Source organism: Cetorhinus maximus, chromosome 9, assembly GCF_964194155.1.
Source record: "Cetorhinus maximus chromosome 9, sCetMax3.hap1.1, whole genome shotgun sequence".
In the NCBI taxonomy this organism is placed as follows: domain Eukaryota; kingdom Metazoa; phylum Chordata; class Chondrichthyes; order Lamniformes; family Cetorhinidae; genus Cetorhinus; species Cetorhinus maximus.
The window spans coordinates 59,962,168-59,984,720 of NC_135887.1; the positions used below are offsets into that span (position 1 = coordinate 59,962,168).

Consider the following 22,553-nt stretch of genomic DNA (forward strand, 5'->3'; position numbering starts at 1 on the left):
CAGAGCATGTGAGTTAGCTCGGGAACACTTAAAGATATCAGAGCAAGGGATGAAAGCAAAGTTGCTGGGGCAAAAGTGTTAGTTTTGTAACCAGTATTGAGTGAATCATTAAAGGCAAGGTTTGAAAAGAAACTGAGTGAAGTAAATTATTGAATAAATACTCCCGATAGAAGAAAGGAGCAGACATGTGTCATGTAACTATGCTTAAAAAGTATTTTGGAAGAGGACCAAAAGGAGATATTAGTGGTGGTAGATAAGGGGAAATAAGTAGAAATGAAGGATTCTGAAACTGATTTTCCTCGAATCAAAATGGATGAGGGGGTACTTAAAAATTTAAATTAAACAGAGTTACCTTCAAGACAAATATCAAAGTAAGAAGCTATTGTAGTCACACAAAGCTATTTGTGGGAATAAGCTGGGGAGGATAAATTTAGCTACACATGATATAAATGTGAGTGATTCATTTTCAATAAGGCAACATCCTTATAGATTAAGTCCAGCAAAGTTATCATAAGTACAGGAAGAAATTGAATTCATGCTTCAAAATGACATAAGTGAGTCTAGTTGCAGTAACTGGAATTTGCCTATTGCGATGGCACCGAAACTGGATGGGACAAATAGACAGCATGTGAATTATCGAAAGGTGAATGCAGTGACAAAGGCGGATTCATATACTATACCATGGTTGGAAGATTGCATTGACAAAGTGGGGCAATCAAAGTTTATCACAAAGGTTGACTTATTGAGAGGACATTGGCAAGTACCATTGTCGGAGAGAGCAAAAGAGATATCAGCTTTTGTGATGCCAGATGGACTATAGCAGTTTAAAGTCATGATATTTGGTATGAAAAACGAACCAGCAGCATTTCAAAGACTGACAAAGTAATTACAGGGTTGAGCAATTGTGCTGTTTATACTGACGACTTGATAGTTTTCAGTCAAACTTGGGAGGAGTATTTACAATAACTGTTTAATTGACTGCAAGAAGCTAATTTGGTGATGAACTTGGCTAAGAGTGAGTTTGAAAAAATGTAAGTTACATATCTAGGCAATACCATTGGAAATGGTAAGGTGCCTGCGAGAGATGTGAGAAGTTTTGACATTGCTGGGCATGAGCGGGTTTTACCAAAAATTTGTGCCAAATTTTAGCAGTGCAGTTGCTCCATTGACTGAACTATTAAAGAACAAGTTTCAATGAACACAGGAGTATCAGACGGCATTTGACAGTTTGAAAACTGTATTGAGTGCTACACCAGTTTTGGCAGGACCCAATTATGCTAAGAAATTTAAGTTGGCCTTTGACGCAAGTGATATAGGCATTGGGGCCATACTGCTACAAGAAGCTGAAACTGGGGTTGAGAAGCCGATAGGGTAATTTTCACCAAAGCTGAATGTATAACAGAGAAGATATTCACAGTTGAAAAGGAGACTCTGGGTCTGGTGTTAGCATTGCAGCATTTCGAGGTTTATGTTGCAAGCAATTCGTCAGAAACAATTGTTTATTCAGAGCACAATCCTAAAAATTTCTGGACAGATTTCAAGACCGAAGTACAAGGCTGTTCAGATGGAGTTTATTACTGCAACCATTTAATTTACAGATTGTACATATGGCTGGACAAGAAAATCTAATTGCAAACGCATTGTCGAGAGTTTAAAGCTCAAAGGAAACTGGGCATTTACACCAGGACACTGACTGAAATGACCTCTGTTAATACCAAGGATTTGTATATATCTTATGTTAATGCATCCAACTTGTAATGTTATAGTTTGGGTACATAGATAAGTACAGTAAGTAATGTAAGATGGGTTGAGAAAATAAAGCTTTTTTGAAATTATGATGGTTCATTTGTCCATAAGGATGGAGGTGTTACAAAAGTATAATACTTTTCATAATATATTCCTGGTTTGCAGTAAAGTAGGTTTGTGGATGTGAGTGTAGATGAGTCTGTCTGTGTGATTTAATTGCATTTGGAGTCAGGTAGACTGCAAGTTTGGAATTATCAAAAGAAGCTAGGTGTTGAAATGTGTTTGAAATGCTAATGGTTAAACATGGATGCTGGCTTAGCATGTAAGGTGTGAAAGGAATTTGCATTTTTAGATAAGTGATGGGATTGTTTGGATTTCAAAGAGACATTAGTCAGTTTCAACTAGCCAGATAAACAAGGCTAAGGAGTGTTTATTTTTCTCAGAAGGTACTGACAATATTGGCAACATGCAGAATCTCACAGTGCAGAAGAGGCCCTTCGGCCCATCGAGTCAGCACTGACACGTGAGAAACACCTGACCTACCCACCTAATCCCATTTACCAGCACTTGGCCCATAGCCATGAATGTTATGACATGCCAAGTACTCATCCAGGTACTTTTTAAAGGATGTAAGGCAACCCGCCTCCATCACCCTCCCAGGCAGCGCATTCCAGACAATCACCATCCTCTGGGTAAAAAAGTTTTTCCTCACATGCCCGCTAAATCTCCTGCCCCTCACCTTCAACTTCTGTCCCCTCGTGACTGACCCTTCAACTAAGGGGAACAGCTGCTCCCCATCCACCCTGTCCATGCCCCTCCTTATCTTGTACACCTCGATCAGGTCGCCCCTCAGTCTTCTCTGCTCCAACGAAAACAATCCAAGTCTATCCAACCTCTCTTCATAACTTAAATGTTTCATCCCAGGCAACATACTGGTGAATCGCCTCTGCACCCTCTCCAGTGCTGCACACAGTACTCCAGCTGTGTCCTCACCAAGGTTAGTTGTAGGAGAAAGAGGGTGATGACGGAAGGCTGCACACAGTACTCCAGCTGTGTCCTCACCAACATGGCCTCCCTACTTTTGTAATCTATGCCTCGATTTATAAAGGCAAGTGTCCCAAATGCCTTTTTCGCCACCCCACTAACATGCCACTCTGCCTTCAGAGATCTATGGACACACATGCCAAGGGCCCTTTGTTCCTCAGAACTTCCTAGTGTCATGCCGTTCATTGAATACTTCCTTGTCAAATTACTCCTTCCAAAGCGTATCACCTCACACGTTTCAGGGTTAAATTCCACCTGCCACTTATCTGCCCATTTGACCATCCCGTCTATATCTTCCTGTAGCCCAAGACACTCAACCTCACTGTTAACCACACGGCCAATCTGTGTCATCCACAAACTTACTAATCCTACCCCCCACGTCATCTATGTTGTTTATATAAATGACGAATAATAGGGGACCCAGCACAGATCCCTGTGGTACGCCACTGGACACTGGCTTCCAGTCACTAAAGCATCCTTCTGTCATCACCCTCTGTCTCCTACAACTAAGCCAATTTTGAATCCACCTTATCAAATTACCCTGTATCACATGTGCATTTGCCTTCTTTATAAGTCCCCCATGTGGGACCTTGTCAAAGGCTTTGCTGAAATCCATATAAACTATATCAACTGCACTACTCTCATCTACAGGCCTGGTCACTTCAAAAAATTCAATCAAATTTGTTAGGCATGACCTCCCTCTGACAAAGCCATGCTGACTATCCCTGATCAAACCTTGCCTCTCCAAGTGGTGATAGATTCTCTCCTTCAGAATTTTCTCTAATAGTTTCCCTACCACTGATGTGAGACCCCCTCCTGTTTCGAACCCACCCAGGATTACAGGTATCTCTGGGACATTCCTCTGACTGCTGTTCTCGTCGCATCCTGAAATCCACACTCAGTGCCATGCGCCGCCATATGAACACACTCGACCACTCCCTCCAGCAGCACCGAGGCACCCTATTTCTAAGCTGTCCTTGCCCCCAGTTTCATTTTATTCTTCGTCTCATCCGACGCCTCAACAAGAAACTTTGTCTCTTTCTTTCAGATGCAAAGGAACGCAAGGCTCCAACAACTCATCGACACTAACGCCCATCCAGGACCCTCCACCTCTGCCCGTCCCCATCCCGTCTTCCAATCCCAGCCCCGGCCGTGTATTCACCATACCCTCTGACCTTCCCCTCTCTGATGCTGAACGTTCAGTGCCCAGCAAAGTTCCTTGGCTTATCTCTACAACCCTTCTTAAATAGCGGAACCACATTAGCTGTTCTCCAATCCTCTGGCACCTCCCCCGTGGCCAGAGAGGAATTAAAAATTTGGGTCAGAGCCCCTGCGATCTCCTTCCTTGCCTCCCTCAGCAGTCTAGGGCACAATCATCCGGACCTGGAGATCTGTCCACTTTTAAGCCTGCCAACACTTCCAATACCTTGTCACTCCTTATATTAATTTGCTCAAGAACTTTGCAGTCTCTCTCCCCGAGTTCCATACCTTCATCCTCATTCTCTTGGGTGAAGATGGATGTGAAGTATTCATTCAACACTCTAGCGATGTCCTCTGGCGCCACCCACAGATTGCCCCCTTGGTCCCTAATGGGCCCTACTCTTTCCCTGGTTATCCTCTTCCCATTGATATACTAATAGAATATCCTGGGATTTTCCCTACTTTTACCAGCCAGAATTCTCTCATATCCCCTCTTTGCTCTCCTAATTACTTTCTTAAGCTCCACCCTGCACTTTCTGTACTCCACTAATGCCTCTGCTGATTTGCTCCCCTTGCACCTGCTAAAAGCCTCTATCTTTTCCTTCTCATCGTATCCTGAATATCTCTGGTCAACCATGGTTCTCTGGGTTTGTTACTCCTTCCTATCACCCTAGAGGGAACATGTTGAGCCTGTACCCTCCCCATTTCCTTTTGAACACCGCCCACTGCTCTTCTGTAGATTTCCCCACAAGTAGCTGTTCCCAGTCTACCTTGGCCAGATCCTGCCTTATTTTACTAAATTCCGCTCTCCCCCAATCCAAAACATTTTTTTGCAACTTGTCTATTTCTTTGTCCATAACAAGCTTAAATTGTACCACGTTGTGGTCACTATCACTAAAATGCTTCCCCACCACCACCTCAGCCACCTGTCCGGCTTCATCCCCCAGAATTAGGTCCAGCACTGCGCCGTACCTTGTTGGACCGTCAACATATTGACCTAAAAAGTTCTCCAGTACACATTTCAAGAAACCCACTCCATCCAAGCCCTTAACACCATGTCTATCCCAATTAATGTTGGGAAAGTTGAAATCATCTAATATAGAACAAAGAACAAAGAAAAGTACAGCACAGGAACAGGCCCTTCGGCCCCCCAAGCCTGCGCCGATCATATTGCCCGTCAACTAAAACATTTTGCACTTCCGGGGTCCGTATCCCTCTATTCCCTTATAATTATAATATAATTATAATAATATAATAAAAATATAATTACCTTATTGTTATTGTTTTTGCACACCTCCGCAAATTGTGCACATATTTGCTCCTCAATTTTCCGCTATCTGGGGGTCTATAATAAACACCTAATAATGTGGCTGCCCCTTTTTTTATTCCTAAACTCTACTCACAAAGCTTCATTTGATGCCCCTTCCAAGATATCATGTCTCCTTATTGCTGTAACTGACTCCTTAACTAATAATACAATGCCCCCATCTCTTTTACCCCCTCCTGTTTCGCCTGAAGATTCTATATCCCGGAATGTTGAGCTGCCAATCCTGCTCCTCCCTCAACCGCGTCTCTGTGATGGCTACTGTATCACAATTCCGCATGTCAATCCTCACCCTTAACTCATCAGTTTTACCTATAATACTCCTGGTATTAAAGTAGAGGCCATTCAGCCTTGCCTTCCTCCCTTGAAACTTGCAGCTGTACTCCCTCTGACTTGATTGTTCTACTGTATTATGATGTGTCCCTATTCTGCTAACATTGTGCCCCCTCCCCCAGCCAAATTAGTTTAAACTCCTCCCAACACCGCTAGCAAGGATGTTAGTCCCGCTCTGGTTCAGATGTAGACCGTCCCGCTTGTACAGGTCCCACCTTCCCCAGAAACGGTCCCAGTGATCCAGGAATCTAAAACCCTCCCTCCTGCACCAACTCTTAAGCCACGTATTCAGCTGCGCTATTCTCCTATTTCTGTGTTCGCTAGCACATGGCACTGGGAGTAATCCAGAGATTACAACCCGAGAGGTCTTGCTTTTCAGTCTACTGCCTAACTCCCTGAATTCTTGATGCAAGACCTCGTCCCTCTTTCTACCTATGTCATTGGTGCCAACATGTACCATGACCTCTGCCTTATTACCCTCCCCCTTCAGGATGCCCTGCAGCCGTTCAGTGACATCCCGGACCCTGGCACCAGGGAGGCAACACACCATCCTGGAGTCACGTTCACGGTCACAGTAGCACCTATCTGTTCCCCTGACTATAGAATCCCCTATAACTATTGGTCTTCCTCCCCTCCTGTACAGACACCTGTGGTGTCAGAAGCTTGGCTCTGTCTGAACTCCCTGGAGGAACCAGCCTCCAAAATGGAATACCGATTTGCGAGCGGGACCCCAGGGGATTCCTGAACTACCTGCTTGTTTCTCTTGGACTGTCTGGTGGTCACCCATTCCCTTCTTTCCTGCAAGTTTTTATATTATGGGAAAGGTACCGTGCCAAAAATATATGGAACAGGCAAAGAAAAACTGTACCCATTAGCTGATGGCACAAAGAGTGCCTTTTCATCAACTGGTTAATGCACTCAAGAACTGCGGCCCTGATCACTGGGTGACCTTACCTGAACAGGTCAGTGCACTCAGGGGACTGCTGCCTGTGGTCAATGCGTTGGTGCCTGGTGCTGTGTTCTGAGCTGCGCTTGCAGCTGCAGCCAGAGCAGCAAGGTTCTGTAACTGCATGGCATTGAGACCTGAAAGAAAAGGAGATGTTGTATTCTTGCAACATGAAGACCATTTGTATTTGGCTAATGTAGGAGTCTGCTGGGGCCATGTGAAATGAATGCCGAAATCTGGGGGAAATACCTCAGTCTTTCTATCGCCAGGTTCCCCCATGTAAACCACGTCACCTTCACCAGCAACGGAGAAGCCACAGCCAGTGTGACACAAAGTGGTCGCAGAAGCTAAATAGCAGTCTCAGATAACTATCCAGAGATATGCTTCTTGTGCATGCCTGGTCAGCCTGGTAGGGCTGTCAGCCTGGCCTGGCCTGTGCTTGGTTGGCCTGTAAGGCTGCCCTGGCCCGGCCTGCAATTGGCCGGCCTGTCAGGTTGGTCTGGCCTGCACTTGATACGACTGTCAGGTTAGCCTGCACTTGACTGGCATGTCAGGTTGGTCCGTGTTTTAATCGGAATGTCTGGTTTTGTTGTGGCTGCTTGCAGTAGTGGATGAAAATGGACAGGGTACAGGTACTCACCAGCCATGGGGTGCAAGTTGCTCAGCGCATTGAGGTTTCCAGAGGATGCTGTCTGCTGTAGGAGCTGCAAATAAAGCTAGACATTACACCGAAACAAAAACAGAGTGTGTCAGCAGTGCCCGGAATATCAGGGAATGAGAGAGAGAGCGAGCAAGACTGAGGGAGATAGCGCGAGAGCTAGCGCGAGAGCCAGCGCGAGACAGCGAGAGAGACAGCGAGAGAGACAGCGAGAGACAGCGCGAGAGAGCGAGAGCCAGCGCGAGAGAGCGAGAGCCAGCGCGAGAGAGCGAGAGCCAGCGCGAGAGAGCGAGAGCCAGCGCGAGAGAGCGAGAGCCAGCGCGAGAGAGCGAGAGCCAGCGCGAGAGCCAGCGCGAGAGAGTGAGAGCGAGAGCCAGCGCGAGAGAGTGAGAGCGAGAGCCAGCGCGAGAGCGAGAGCCAGCGCGAGAGCGAGAGCCAGCGCGAGAGCGAGAGCCAGCGCGAGAGCGAGAGCCAGCGCGAGAGCCAGCGCGAGAGTGAGAGCCAGCGCGAGAGCGAGAGCCAGCGCGAGAGAGCGAGAGCGAGAGCCAGCGCGAGAGAGCGAGAGCGAGAGCCAGCGCGAGAGAGCGAGAGCGAGAGCCAGCGCGAAAGAGCGAGAGTGAGAGCCAGCGCTAGAATGAGCGTGAGCACAAGAGCAAGCATGAGAGCAAGAGACACGCACTGAAGCGAGAGAGAGCAGACAGGAAGAGGACAGTGACAGACAGAGGTTAATTCAATCACCTCAGACACTTCATTGACACAGTTGAGGTTTGAAGACTGATTTCCTTGGCAGTTTACAATTTACAAAATGCACAATTTTGGCAACAGTCAGTATGGAAACACTGCACGGAAACCAGTTACTCTGGCACAATTCTCAAATCGCACCATCTTTGTTAGTCAAGCTCCTGTCCATTATTTAAATCTTAACCTTATACTAGACAAAGAAACAAGTAAAACCCAGAACATTTGTGTATACACATCTGTACAAAGGCAGACAAAGAGTAAGTGAGGAAGTCTGGGAGAAAGGTATAGTGAGCAAGCAAATGGAAAAACATCGAAAAAAGTGAGAGAGAGAGAAAAAGGAGAAAAGAGTAAGGAGAAAAAGAGCGAGGGAATGGAGAAAGAGAGCACAAAAGCAGGAGTTGTTTAAATCCATTCAAGCGATATGGGCATCGCTGGCAAGACCAGCATCTGTTGCCCATCCCCTCAACTGAGTGATTTCCCAGGCCATTTCAGAGGGCAGTTAGGAGTCAACCACATTGCTGTAGGTCTGGGCACACATGTAGGACAGACCAGGTAAGGGTGGCAGCTTTCCTTCCCTGATGGGCCCTTGTGAACAAGACGGGTTTTACAACAATCTGGTAATTTTGGACACCATTAACGAGAATGGCCTTTTCTTCCAGCTCATAAGTGAATTGAAACTCCCCAGCTACTGTGGTTGGCTATCCTCACATCGTTAATCCAGACCAGTAACAGAGCCACCAATCATAAGAATCCTAAGTGACATGATGGTGGGTGAGGGGCAGGAGCCTGCAAGTATCAAAGAAACATGGTACATCCCGATCACCAGCCAGGGCGAGGGTGGCAAGGGGAAGCAGTCTCACAGGGGGTGTGACAATGGGGGTAAGCAGAAGAGCATGGGTGTAGGTGGTGGCGGGCAGGTGAGGGCAGGCGAGCGAGAGCTGGCGGGAGCAGGCGAGCACCCATGGAACCTCCCCGTTCCCACCCCAATACTCACTGCTAGATATTGGGGTCCAAGTGTGTTCAGCCCAGCCAGGTTGCCCCACATGGTGGCTGCGTTCAGCTGCTGCATTTGCTGTTGGAGCTGCTGAGCAATTCGTTTCTGCTCCTTATCCTTCTGTGTGTCGGCAAACTTCACAACGATCGGGGAAGAACAGCCCTATTCAGGAGAAAGAGTTTAGAGTATATTGTAGCACAGGGTCGATCAGGGCGAGGGGGTCATCAGAGAGGGGCTGGGAGGGGGTGTCAGAGGCACCGTAGCGGGGAAGGAGGTCAGAGAGTGCGTAGCGGGCGGGGGGGGAGGGTCAGAGGCAGCGTGCATGGAGGGGGGAGATGGTTGGGGCAAGACTAAAAGAGTGCGCGCAGCAGGTCCCACTGCAGGAGAGGCTGGGGGCCAAAGCAGCTGCCAGCTGGTGGGGTGGCATTGGAGCCCATATCCATTGACAGATGTGTTTGGTCACATCGCAGCTCAAAACTTAGTGAAGTTGAGTTTACTAACTTCAGGAGGCCAACTGGTTTCATGGGCAGGTACAAGTAAAGCCCCAAGTGAGTATTTCTGGATTGTGATGGTAATTATGAGCTGTTCTAATTTTAATGAGGATGCAGGATTAAAGAGACCTGGGGATAAATGCACACAAACCTTTCCTCGGGGTAAGACAAGTTGAGAATGCTGTGAATAAAGTTTATGGGGTCTTTGGTTTCATTAAGGTACAAATAATACAAAAGCAAGGAAGTTATATTGCACCTTGGACAACTCTGGTGAAACATTTGCTCAAGTTCTGTGCTCAGTTCCAAACAAAACCTCGGAAAGGGTGTGGAAGAAATTTACTGGATACAGGACTTCAGTCATGTGGAGAAACTGGAATTATTCTTAGAGAAGATTGAAAGATTTGATCAGAGGTGTTGAAAATTGTTTTCGATAGATTAAATAAGGAGGGGGAGGTGATTTTTGTTAAAGCAGTGGGTTGGTGTGACGTGGAATGCACTGCTTGCAAGGCCGGGGGAAACAGTTTCAGTAGTAACTTTCAAAAAGGGATCAGAGAAGTACTTGGAGGGGAAAACACGGCAATGCCATGAGGAACAGACTGTGGAATGGGGCTAGCACATTTAAATTGCTGGCACAGGCATGCTGGGGTGAATGGCCTCGTGAGCTGTCTGATTCGGAATCTGGGACATGGCTCACCTCCATTGTCTGTGACTGGTGCATGGTCTTGATTGCATTCTGTGCCATTGATCGCGTTGCAAACGTTATAAATGCACAACCTGTGGAGGAGACAATAGGCCATAAGAATATTAGAACATAAGAAATAGGAGCAGGAGTAGGCCATTCAGCCCCTCAAGCCTGCCCTGCCATTCAATAAGATCATGGCTGATCTGCCCCAGGCCTGAACTCCTCTTTCGTGCCAGCTCCTCATAGCCCTCAACTCCACGATCAGGAAAGGGGATCCAAAAGCAGACACACGAGGCAGGCACCTGCCTATTATCCATACTCTGTCTCCTGTTGTTCAGCCAATTTCCAAGCCAGGTCAATAATTTGGTTTCAATTCCATGCACCTCAACCTCAGCAAAGAGGTATGAGGAACTTCAAATGCCTTTTGCAAGTCCACACAAAAGACATCCACACAAAAAACCATTTAGTCTACTTTAGTCACCTCCAACAAATTCAATCAGGACCATCAGGCATAATCCATCACTACTCTCACAGCAGGAGCAGCAGATGGTGTACAACACCCACCTCAAGTAGGCTAACACAGGAGGGCACAGAATACAACAACCACCTCGAGTAGGCTAACACAGGAGGGAAAGCTCAATCCAATAGAAGCCTCAATACAAAGTCAATGATAGATGAATTTTCCTTCCTTTCTTTAAACCTCCAGTGGCCATTTCTTATCTAATCATAAGCATAACCATGGCTTTCGTTCCCCAATTCCAGAGCGGGCGCGCCCCCTCCTCGCGGGCAGGCAGGCTCGCGCCCCCCGTCCTCATGGGCAGGCAGGCGTGCGCCCCCTCCCTCACAGACACACGCCCCCCCCCCCCCACTCACAGACGCACACGCACGCCCCCTCACAGACGCACACGCACCCCCCTCACAGACGCACACGCAGCCCCCCTCACAGACGCACACGCAACCCCCCCTCACAGACGCACACGCAACCCCCCCTCACAGAGCCCCCCCCCCCGCCCACACAGACACACACGCACCCCCCCTCACAGACACACACACCCCCCCTCACAGACACACACACGCACCCCCCCCAGACACACACACGCACCCCCACCCTCACAGACACATACGCACCCCCCCCCTCACAGACACACACGCACCCCCCCCTCACAGACACACACGCACCCCCCCCTCACAGACACACACGCACCCCCCCCCTCACAGACACACACGCACCCCCCCCCTCACAGACACACACGCACCCCCCCCCTCACAGACACACACGCACCCCCCCCCTCACAGACACACACGCACCCCCCCCCTCACAGACACACACGCACCTCCCCTCACAGACACACCCCCCCCTCACAGACACACATACACACAATAGCCCCGCCTAGTCTCTGCCCAGGCTTTTGCACCTTCCACTCTAATTATTTCCTTCTCTTTTTTGTATTTTGATTCTCTCTCACAATCCATCTTACATAGAGGGGGATAGAGAACATAAGAGCAAGCAAGGAGAGGGTGAGGTCTACCATGAGCGAGATAGTGAGACACAAAGAGTAAGAGCATTGTCCTGATCAATATTTGTCAAACAGATTATTCTGTCTTTACCTCATGGCAATCTGTGTGACTAAGTTTCCTCAGGACTCCGCCCGCTCCAAAATTCCAGCAGCAGCCATCGACCACGGCCACCGACCCACCTGCTCCCTACATCCCTGAACTCTTTCTTCCTGAAGCCCTGTAATATTGGTTCCACTCACCTCGACTCAGTCCGTCTGGACCTCGTAATATTCGACATTCTTCTATCTGTCCAAACGGTGAAAACATGACACGGACATCGTTCTCATTGCATTTTTTGGAAATCATACCCACAAACAGCTTTCTGTCTTCCACAGCTGCGAGCAAACAATGGGATAATTTTAGCGACAGACAGTTATATAAGGAGGCACGTATATATACCAACTAACCCCCCCAAAGCCTCAAGTTAGGGTCGTATTCCTTGGAAATGAGACATAAGGTGGGGGGGGGCGGTATTTGATCAAGGGTTGCAAGATATTAATGTGAACAGAGAGGGTCAATGGAGAGAAACAACTTTCACTGGTCTAAGGCTAGGGGATGTAGTCTAAAAATTAGAACCAGACATTTCAGGAGTGAAATTAGGAAATGCTGCTGCACACAAAGGGGTGACAGCAGTCTTGAATTCTCTTCTGCAGACCTTTGCTATCCAAGTGTTCACAGACATGGGGCAAAGGCAGGTATATGTAGTTAGGTCACAGATCAGACAATCTCATTGAATGGCTGAACAGACATGAGGGCTCAAATGGCTGAAGTGTGTGGTCTCCCCTGTCTCGCGCACCAGGTGCATGCAGTCTTTCCTGAGACGAGATGATAATGCCCTGTTTACTGATGAGCATGGACTGACTCACCATTGTTCTTCTCACTATCAGCTGGTTTCATCTGTATAGGATGGTGCATCTGGAGAAAGAGAAGAGGGAATGGATCAATCGCTACACCGGGTTGGCAGGAAGCTGCTTCAGATGGTCCATTCCTGCCCAGTAGCAACACAGTATGTCTGTGGCTTGAGTTCAAAAATCAAAGCTGATGCTCCAATGCAATACTTGGGGAATGCTGTACTGTTGAGCTGCCATTTCTTGGATGAGACGTTAAGCCGAAGGCCCATCTGCCTGCTCAGACGGATGTAAAAGATCCCCTGGCGCTATTTTGAAGAAGAGCAAGGAAATTATCCCTGGTGCCCTGGCCAATGTTTGTCCCTCAATCAGCATAACAAAAACAGATTATTTGGTCATTATCACATTGCTGTTTGTGGGAGCTTGCTGTGCACAATTTGGCTGTTGCCTTTCCTATATTACAACAGTGAGTGCACTTGAAAAAGTACTTAATAGGCTGTAAAACAATTTGAGATGTCTGGTGGCTGTGAAAAGCACTATATAAATGCTATATAAATGCAAGTCTATCTTTCCTTCAAATTATCTTACCTGTCTGTGTGCACCCAAGAACACAGCAATCAGGAGCTGACCACACTCTGGGAGGCCCAGCAAAAAACACAGAATTTAGCCTGCAGTAACACTACAGGCATCATTAAAGCAAGCTCCATCACACTAAATAGTATCACCAGCAAGGTTAGCAGTCCATAAGTGTCAGTGTAAGGCACCCACAGGACAAAATAGCAACAGAGTGTTAAAAGAATTGAGAGATAAATGAAATGGAAGTTAGGTTACAAAGCAAACATGTGACTAGGAGGCAGGGGTACTCCAGTTATCCCTTGTTCACCTCATGGGCAGAAGGTCTCTCTCCCTCATACAGACATATCAAATCATTGATATATAACTGCAAAAACCAGATCTATCACTAAGCCCTACGGAATCCCAGTAGAAACAGCCTCCCAGTCTCAGAAACACCCACCAACCCTTGGCTTCCTGCTTCTGAGCCAATTTTCAATCCAACTTGCCACTTGCCCTTGGATCCTATGAGCGTTTAATTTTATAACCAGTCTGCCACGTGGGATCGTGTCAGAAGCCTTGCTAAAATCCTACATGAAACACACCATACTCATCAACCCTTCTTGTTACTTCCTCAAAACACAATTCAATCAAGTTAGTCAGGCACAAACTTCTGTTATCAAATCCATGCTGACTGTCCTTGATTAATTCACACCTTTCTATCAGAAATTTTCCCAATAATTTCCCCTCCAAATAACTTGCCTATATTTAGACAGGTTAACCCATCCTCCTTTTAAAACAACAGTACCATATTAGCAAGTCCACCAGCAAACACCTGCAAAGTTTTGAAAATGATAGTTGGACTCTTTGCTGTTTCCTCCCTTATTTTATTTAGCAGGCTCATATGTCCTACAACCAACAAGAAAACAAGCCAAATTAGATTTAATGAGTAATGAGCCAGATTTAATTAACAGCTGACTGATATGTGAACATTTATCCAATAGTGATCATAATATGATCACGGTTAGCATTCTTTAAAAGGAAGAAATGTGAAACATTGAATCATAGAATATAATCGTGAAATGGTTACAAAACAGGTGATCACTCTGCCCCAACTTTCAGCAAGAGTCATTCTGCTAGTCCCATTCCCTCGCCCTTTCCCTGCAAATATTTTCTATTCGGATAATTCTCCAATTCCCTTTTGAAAGCCTTGAACAAGTCTGCCTCCACAACACTCTCAAGTCATGCAGTCCAGACCCTAACCACATTGTGTAAAAACATTTTATCTCATATGTTACTTTGGCTTCTATTGCCGTTCACCTCAAATCTGTGCCCTCTGGTTCTCAATCCTTCCACTAATGGGAACAGTTTCTCCCTATATATTCCATCCAGATCCCTCATGATTTTGAATACCTCTCTCAAATCTCCTCTTAACCTTCTCTTCTCCAAGAAGAAGTGTCCAATCTACACAACTGAAGTTCCACACCCCTGGACCATTGTTGTGAATCTTTTCAGCACTCTAACAGCTACACATCATTGTTAAATTGTGAAGCCCAGAATTGGACACAATACTCTAGTTGAGGCTGAAACAGTATTTTATGCAAGTTTAACATAACTACCTTGCTTTTGTACTCTATGCTACTATTTTTTGTTGAAAAATATACTTTATTCATAAAATATCTGGAAGAACATTACAAAATATTTCAAAATCGCCATCACAAAAGTACAATCAGATTCAACTTTTACACATGGATCACGAGGTGCATTAATACAATCAATGAATATTACAATCATTTCAATATGTTCATTGCAAACAATCAGACAATGGTATTGGAGTTATCAACATACATTATGTTGCACCCTGAAGTGCTTCAACACAATTATACAACTAATATTCAATGCATACATTCATTGTGAGCTGTACAGCCCGAGGGGCTCCAAACAATTCCCAGCCCCTCGGTGTCCTATGGCAGAAAGGTCTTAGACAGCGACCTTTCCCCATTGCGCCTTTGCGGCAGCTGCCCCAAGCTTTACTGCATCCCTCAGCACGTAGTCCTGGACCTTGGAATGTGCCAGTCTGCAACACTCAGTCGGGACAACTCTTTGAGCTGGAAGACCAACAAGTTTCGGGCAGACCAAAGAGCATCTTTCACCGAGTTGATGATCCTCCAGCTGCAGTTGATGTTTGTCTCAGTGTGTGTCCCTGGGAACAGCCCATAGAGCACAGAGTCCTGTGTCACAGAACTGCTCGGGATGAACCTCGACAGAAACCACTGCATCTCTCTACTCTATGCTACTATTGATAAAGCCCAGGATGCCATATGCCTTATTAACCACACTCTCAACCTGTCCTGCCACCTTCAATCTGCTCCCCGCACCCCCTTTAGAATTGTACTCTTTAAAGATCTCTCTGCTTTCTTCCTCCAAAATGAATCACTCCACACTATTCTGCCCTAAATTTCATTTGCCACTTGTCTACCCTCCTTTTGAATTAACACCATACTCCTCATAGTTCACAATTCATTCAAGTTTTCTGTCATTTGCAAATTTTAATATTATGCTCTGTTCATTCAAGTTTAGGTCATTAATATGTATTAAGAGCAGCAGGGATTTTAACAGTCAGTGTTCGGAGGGCCCCACTATATACCTTCCTCCAGAAAAACAACTGTTCACCACTACTGTTTCCTGTCACTCAGCCAATTTTGTATCTAAATTGCTACTGTCGCTTTTATTCCATAAGTTCTAACTTTGCTCACAAGTCTGTTGTGCGGCACTGTATCAAATGCCTTTTGAAATTACACAAAGCCAAAGACAATGGCTTCTGTCTTCCCAGTATTTTGTGGGGAATGTCAACTCATCTAACATTGGATATTAGGCAAGCAGGGAGGTCCAAACTGGTGGCTGTGAGAACTGAATGGCTTCAGCGTACATGTAGTGCCTGATGTTGTGCTTTCTGACGTTACTCCTAAGGGGCAGCAGGTAGATGAGAAATAGAAAGGCACCAAGGAGAGATCACTAGAGGTAGCCATGCAGGATAATCAAGGGTCTGTACATGATAGAAATGTTCTCAGGTGCATCTATTTCAATGCAAGGAGTATTGTCGGAAAGACAGATGAGCTTAGGGCGTGGATTGGCACGTAGGATTACAACATTATTGCTATTAGTGAGACTTGGTTGCAGGAGGGGCAGGGCTGGCAGCTCAATGTTCCGGGGTTCTGTTGTTTCAGACGTGATAGAGGGGGAGGGATGAAAGGGGGAGGAGTGACATTACTAGTCAGGGAAAATATCACAGCTGTGCATAAGCAGGACAGCCCGGAGGGCTCGTTTACAGAGGCCATATGGGTGGAGCTGAGGAATGGGAAAGGTGTGACCACACATTAGTGTATTATATTCCGCCCAATAGTCAGAGAGAATTGGAGGAGCAAATCTGTAGAGAGATAGCAGACCGATGTAAGAAACAGAAAGTTGTGATAGTAGGAGATTTTAACTTTCCATGTATTGACTGGGACTCCCATACTGTAAAAGGGCTGGATGGCTTGGAGTTTGTCAAATGTGTTCAGGAAAGTTTTCTAAATCAATATATAGAGGTACCAATGAGAGAGGATGCAATACTTGATCTCCTATTAGGGAACCAGACAGGTCAGGTGACAGAAGTATGTGTAGGCGAACATTTTGGGTCCAGTGACCACAACGTCATTAGTTTTAAGCTAATTATGGAATAAAGATAGGTCTGGTCCTCGAGTTGAGATTCTAAATTGGAGAAAGGCCAATTTTGTGGAAATGAGAAAGGATCTAGGAAGAGTGGATTGGGATAAGTTGTTTTCTGGCAAGGATGTGTTCAGTAAGTGGAAGGCATTCAAAGGTGAAATTTTGAGAGTGCAGAGTTTGCATGTTCCTGTCAGGATTAAAGGCAAAGTTAACAGGCATAGGGAACGTTGGTTTTCAAGGGATATTGGCGATCTAGTTAAGGAGGAGAGAGGTGTATAGCAGGTATGGGCAACAAGGAGCAAACGAGGTACTTGTAGAGTATAGAAAATGTAAGAAAATACTAAAAAAGGAAATCAGGAAGGCAAAAAGACATGAGGTTGCTTTGGCAGATAATGTGAAGGTAAACCCGAAGGGTTTCTACAAGTATATTAAGAGTAAAAGGATAGTAAGGGACACAATTGGTCCCCTTGAAGATCAGAGTGGTCGTCTACGTGTGGAGCCTCACGAGATGGGGGAGATCTTAAATAGTTTTTTTGCATCAGTATTTACTCAGGAAACTGGCATAGTGTATTAGGAAGGAAGGGAAACAAGCAGTAGTGTCATGGAACATATAGAGATTAAAGAGGAGGAGGTGCTTGCTGCCTTACAGCGAATAAAGGTAGATAAATCCCCCGGGCCTGACATGATATTCCCTCGGACCTTGAGGGAGACTAGTGTAGAAATTGCAGGGGCCCTGGCAGAAACATTTAAAATGTCCTTAGCCACGGGTGAGGTGCCGGAGGATTGGAGGGTAGCTCATGTTGTTCCGTTGTTTAAAAAAGGCTCCAAAAGTATACCAGGTAATTACAGGCCAGTGAGCCTGACGTCAGTAGTAGGTAAATTATTGGAAGGTGTTCTGAGAGATCGGATATAGAATTATTTGGACAGCCAAGGGCTGATTAAGGATAGTCAGCATGGCTTTGTGCGTGGTAGGTCGTGTTTAACGAACCTTGTAGAGTTTTTCGAGGAGGTTACCAAGGAAGTAGATGAAGGAAAGGCTGTGGATGTTGTCTACATGGACTTTAGTAAGGCCTTTGACAAGGTCCCACATGGGAGGTTAGTTCAGAAGGTTCAGACACTTGGTATCCATGGAGAGGTTGTAAACTGGATTCGAAATTGGCTGTGTGGGAGAAGACAGAGAGTGGTAGTGGATGATTGCTTCTCAGACTGGAGGTCTGTGACTAGTGGTGTGCCTCAGGGATCTGTGCTGGGACCATTGTTGTTTGTTGTCTATATCAATGATTTGGATGATAATGTGGTGAATTGGATCAGCAAGTTTGCTGATGACACTAAGATTGGAGGCGTTGTGGACAGCGAGGAAGGCTTTCAAAGCTTGCATAGGGATCTGGACCAACTGGAAAAATGGGCCAGAAAATGGCAGATGGAATTTAATGCAGAAAAGTGAGAGGTGTTACATTTTGGAAGGTCAAACCAAGGTAGGACATACACAGTAAATGGTAGGGCACTGAGGAGTGCGGAGGAACAAAGGGATCTGGGGGTTCAGATACATAATTCCCTGAAAGTGGCGTCACAGGTAGACAAGGTTGTAAAGAAAGCTTTTGGCATACTAGCCTTCATAAATCAAAGTATTGAGTATAGGAGTTGGAATGTTATGGTGAAGTTGTATAAGACATTGGTTGAGGCCAACTTTGGAGTATTGTGTGCAGTTCTGGTCGCCTAACTACAGGAAGGATATCAGTAAGATTGAGAGAGTGCAGAGAAGATTTACTAGGATGTTGCCGGGTCTTAAGGAGTTGAGTTACAGGGAAAGATTAAACAGGTTAGGACTTTATTCCTTGGAGCGTAGAAGAATGGGGGGAGATTTGATAGAAGTTTACAAAATTATGAGGGGTATAGACAGAGTAAATGCAAGTAGGCTCTTTCCACTTAGATTAGGAGAGATAAACACAAGAGGACATGGCTTTAGGGTGAAAGGGGAAAGGTTTAGGGGGAACATTAGGGGGAACTTCTTCACTCAGAGAGTGGTGAGAGTGTGGAACGAGCTACCATGTGACGTGGTAAATGCGGGCTCACTCTTAAGTTTTAAGAATAAATTGGATAGATACATGGATGGGAGAGGTCTGGAGGGTTATGGACTAGGTGCAGGTCAATGGGACTAGCGGAATAATATTTTGGCACATACTAGAAGGGCCGAATGGCCTGTTTTCTGTGCTGTAGTGTTCTATGGTTCTAAGGAGTAGGAAAAGATGAGGAGGGACAGTTTACCACGGCCATTTTTTCCAATTTGTTCTTGGGATGCGAGCCTCGCTGCCTGAGCCAGTATTTATAGTCCAAACCTAATGACCCTTAGGCAGCTGGTGCTGAGCCGCCTTCCTGAACCACTGTAGTGCATGTGGTGTAGGAACACAACAGTGCTGTTAGGGAGGGAGTTCCAGGATTTTGACCCAGGATGGTGTGTGACTTGGAGGGGAACTTGCAGGTGATGGTGTTTCCATGCGTCTGGTGCCCTTGTCCTTCTAGGTGGTAGAGGTCCCAGGTTTGGAAGGTGCAGTCAAAACAGCTTCGGCAAGTTGTTCCAATGCATCTTGTATATGGTATACATTGCTGCCACTATGTGTCAGTGGTGGAGGGAGTTAATGGTTAAGGTGGTGAATGGGGTGCCAATCAAGTAGGATGCTTTGTCTTAGATGGTGTCAAGATTTTTGACTGTTGTTGGAGCTGCACCCATCCAGGCAAGTGGAAAAGGTTCCATCATACTGCTGATTTGTGTCTTGTAGATGGCTGGAGGCGGGGGTGGGTGTGTCAGGGAGTGAGTTACTCACACAAAATTCCCAGCTTTGACCTGCTCTTTTAGCCACAGCATTTGTATGGCTGAACCAATTAAGTTTCTGATCAACGGTAACCCCCATGATGTTGATGGTGGGGGAATTCAGGACTGGTCATGTCACTGAACATCAAGGGATGATGATTAGATTCTGTATTATTGGAGATGGTCATTGCCTGGCACTTGGGTGACACAATACTACTTGCCAATTATTTGCCCAAACCTGAATATTGCCCAGGTCTCCATGAGGACACAGGCTGCTTTAGTATCGAATCCTACTATGCAATCAGCAAACATCCCCACTTCTGACCTTACGATGGAGGGAAGGTCATTGATGAAGCTGCTGAAGATGGTTGGGTCGAGGACACTACCCTGAAGAACTCCTGCAGTGATGTCCTAGAGCTGAGATGACTGACCTCCAACAATCACAACCATCTTCCTTTGTGCTAGGTATGACAGCGGAGAGCTTTCCCCCAATTCCCATCAACTCGAGTTTTGCTAGGGTTCCTTGATGCCACACTTGGTCAAACGCTGCCTTGATGTCAAGGGCAGTCACTTTCACCTCGAACTCAGCTCTTTTGACCATGTATGGACCAAAGCTGTAATGAGGCCTGGAGTCGAGTGGCCCTGGCAGAACCCAAACTGAGCAGGTTATTCCTCAGTAAGTGCCACTTAACAGCAGTGTCAATGACATTTTGCTGATGATCGAGAGTAGACTGATGGGGTAGTAATTGGCCGGGTTGGATTTTTCCTGCCTTTTGTGCACAGGACATACCTGGGCAATTTTCCACATTGTCAGGTAGATGCCAGTGTTGTAGCTGTACTAGAACAGCTTGGCTAGGAGCACTGCTAGTTCTGGAGCACAAGTCTTCAGTAGTATTGCCGAGATGTTGTCAGGGTCTTTGCCGTACCCAGTGTCTTTAGCCATTTCCTCATGTCATGTGGAATGAATCGAATTGGCTGAAGGCTGGCATCTATGAGGGGGACCTCAGGACGAGGCAAAGATGGATCCACTCAGTACATCTGACTGAAGATGGATGTAAATGTTACAGCTTTGTCTTCTGCACTGCCGTGCTGTGCTTCCCCCATCAGTGAAAATGAGGATATTTGTGGAGCCTCCGCCTCCAATCAGTTGTTTAATTGTCCACCACCATTCACAACTGGATGCGTTAGGAATGCAGAGCTTTGATCTGATCCAATGACTCAGTGGTCACTTAGTTCTGTTTATAGCATGCTGCTTCCACTATTTAGCATGCATGCGAGGTGTATGTTGTGGCTTCACCAGATTATTTTTAGGTATGCCTGATGTTGCTACTGGCATGCAACTTACACTCCTCATTGAACCAGGGTCAGTTCTGCCTGCTAGTTTTTGGCTCCAATTTATCTGCGCTAGAAATTTGATGAAATTACCCCTCCTCCAGGTAAATATTTTTACTCGAGATTATTCCTCACCCTTCTCCATAACTAATCTAAATTTTATGATACTATGATCACTATTCCCGAGAAGCTCCCCCATGGGATATTCTTCACTTGACCCCCAGGATTAGATCTAGCAATATCTCCTCCTCACGAGGCATATGAATTAGCAGCAGTAGGCCATTTGGCCCCTCAAACCTGATCTGCCATTTGAAAAGATCTTGGCCTTCATGATTGTGGCATCTACTTTCCTGTCTTGCCCATGCCCTTTGACTCCCTTGTCAGTCAAGGAGCTGTCTAACTCAGCCTTAAAAATATTCAATGACCCCGCCTCCTCTGTTCTCTGGGGAACAGGGTTCCATAGACTAATGACCCTCACTGCCCCATTCAATATTGGAGTAGCCAAAGTTTCCCATTATCACTTCTCTATAGCTCATGTACTTCAGTAATTGTTCTGCAGATCTGCTCTGCGATTTCCTTCTCAGTATTTGGTAGCCTATAATATGCACCAAGTAGATGAATAGGCCCTCTATTGTTTAACTGTTATTTAAACTCAACACCATTCAGGGAAAAGCAGCTTGAATGACATCCCATTTACCACCTTAAACATTCACTCACTCCACAGTGGCAGCAGTGTGAACCATCTACGAAATGTACTGCAGCAATCACAAAGGTTCCTTTGACAAACCTTGCAAAGGCATGACCGCTTTCACCTAGAACTTTCACCTGCTCTTAGCAGACACATGGGAATGCCATGACATGCAAGTTCACCCAACTTGGAAATATATTACCTTCTTTCATTATCAATGCCACGGGACTCCCTAACAGCACATGGGTGTACCTAAAAGACGCAGGCTGCAGCAGTTCAAGGAGGCAGTTCACCGCCACCTTCTCAAGGACAATTAGGGATGGACAATAAACGCTGGCCTTGCCAGCCAAGCCCGTATACCTTAAATGAACATTAAAAACTCCATTCAAACAGATTCTATGTTAACATTTCAGACAATGCCTGGTTCTGATGAAAGGTCATAGACCTGAAACATTAACACTGTTTCTCTCTCCACAGATGTTGCCTGACCTGCTGAGTGTTTCCAACATATTGTTTCTTCTCAGATTTGCAGATCCACAGTACTTTCTTTTTGTGTTTGCAGATTGATTCTGCCTCTCATTCTGCCAGGTCATTCTCTCTTTCTTGGATCATATATTTTCCTCAATCAGTTACCCCTTCCTTAATTTTTCGTTCCCTTTTATATCCCTGAATATCTTCTACCCATGAATGTTGAGCATCCAATTGCCCCCTTTTTTGAGTCAGGTCTCAGATATTGCAATCATTTTCCCATGTGGCTATTGGTGTCTGCAGCTCATCAACCTTATTTACATACATGCACTCCAAGCCTAACTTCAACCCCCTTTATATTTTCTATGATCTGACATAATTCCTTATTATTCCTAACTCCAGCTCTATCTTTCACTCCTCCATGCATCTTGT

The 22,553-nt window shown here is 45.9% G+C and overlaps 1 protein-coding gene across 6 annotated transcripts in view; it reads right to left on the minus strand.

Annotated features, from left to right (window-relative positions):
* celf1 (cugbp, Elav-like family member 1) overlaps positions 1–22,553 on the minus strand; it is a 98,885-nt gene that overhangs the window by 29,142 nt on the left and 47,190 nt on the right. For 3 of the 6 annotated variants that reach the window (XM_078548773.1, XM_078548772.1, XM_078548777.1), the window contains 6 exons: positions 12,583–12,631; positions 11,917–12,051; positions 10,172–10,251; positions 8,987–9,148; positions 7,234–7,309; positions 6,602–6,730 (listed from right to left, as the gene is read on the minus strand). In XM_078548773.1, the coding sequence (XP_078404899.1) occupies positions 6,602–6,730; positions 7,234–7,309; positions 8,987–9,148; positions 10,172–10,251; positions 11,917–12,051; positions 12,583–12,631 (631 nt within the window). The remainder of the gene's footprint in view (positions 1–6,601; positions 6,731–7,233; positions 7,310–8,986; positions 9,149–10,171; positions 10,252–11,916; positions 12,052–12,582; positions 12,632–22,553) is intronic. The other 3 variants (XM_078548775.1, XM_078548774.1, XM_078548776.1) reach the window with 2 other exon arrangements.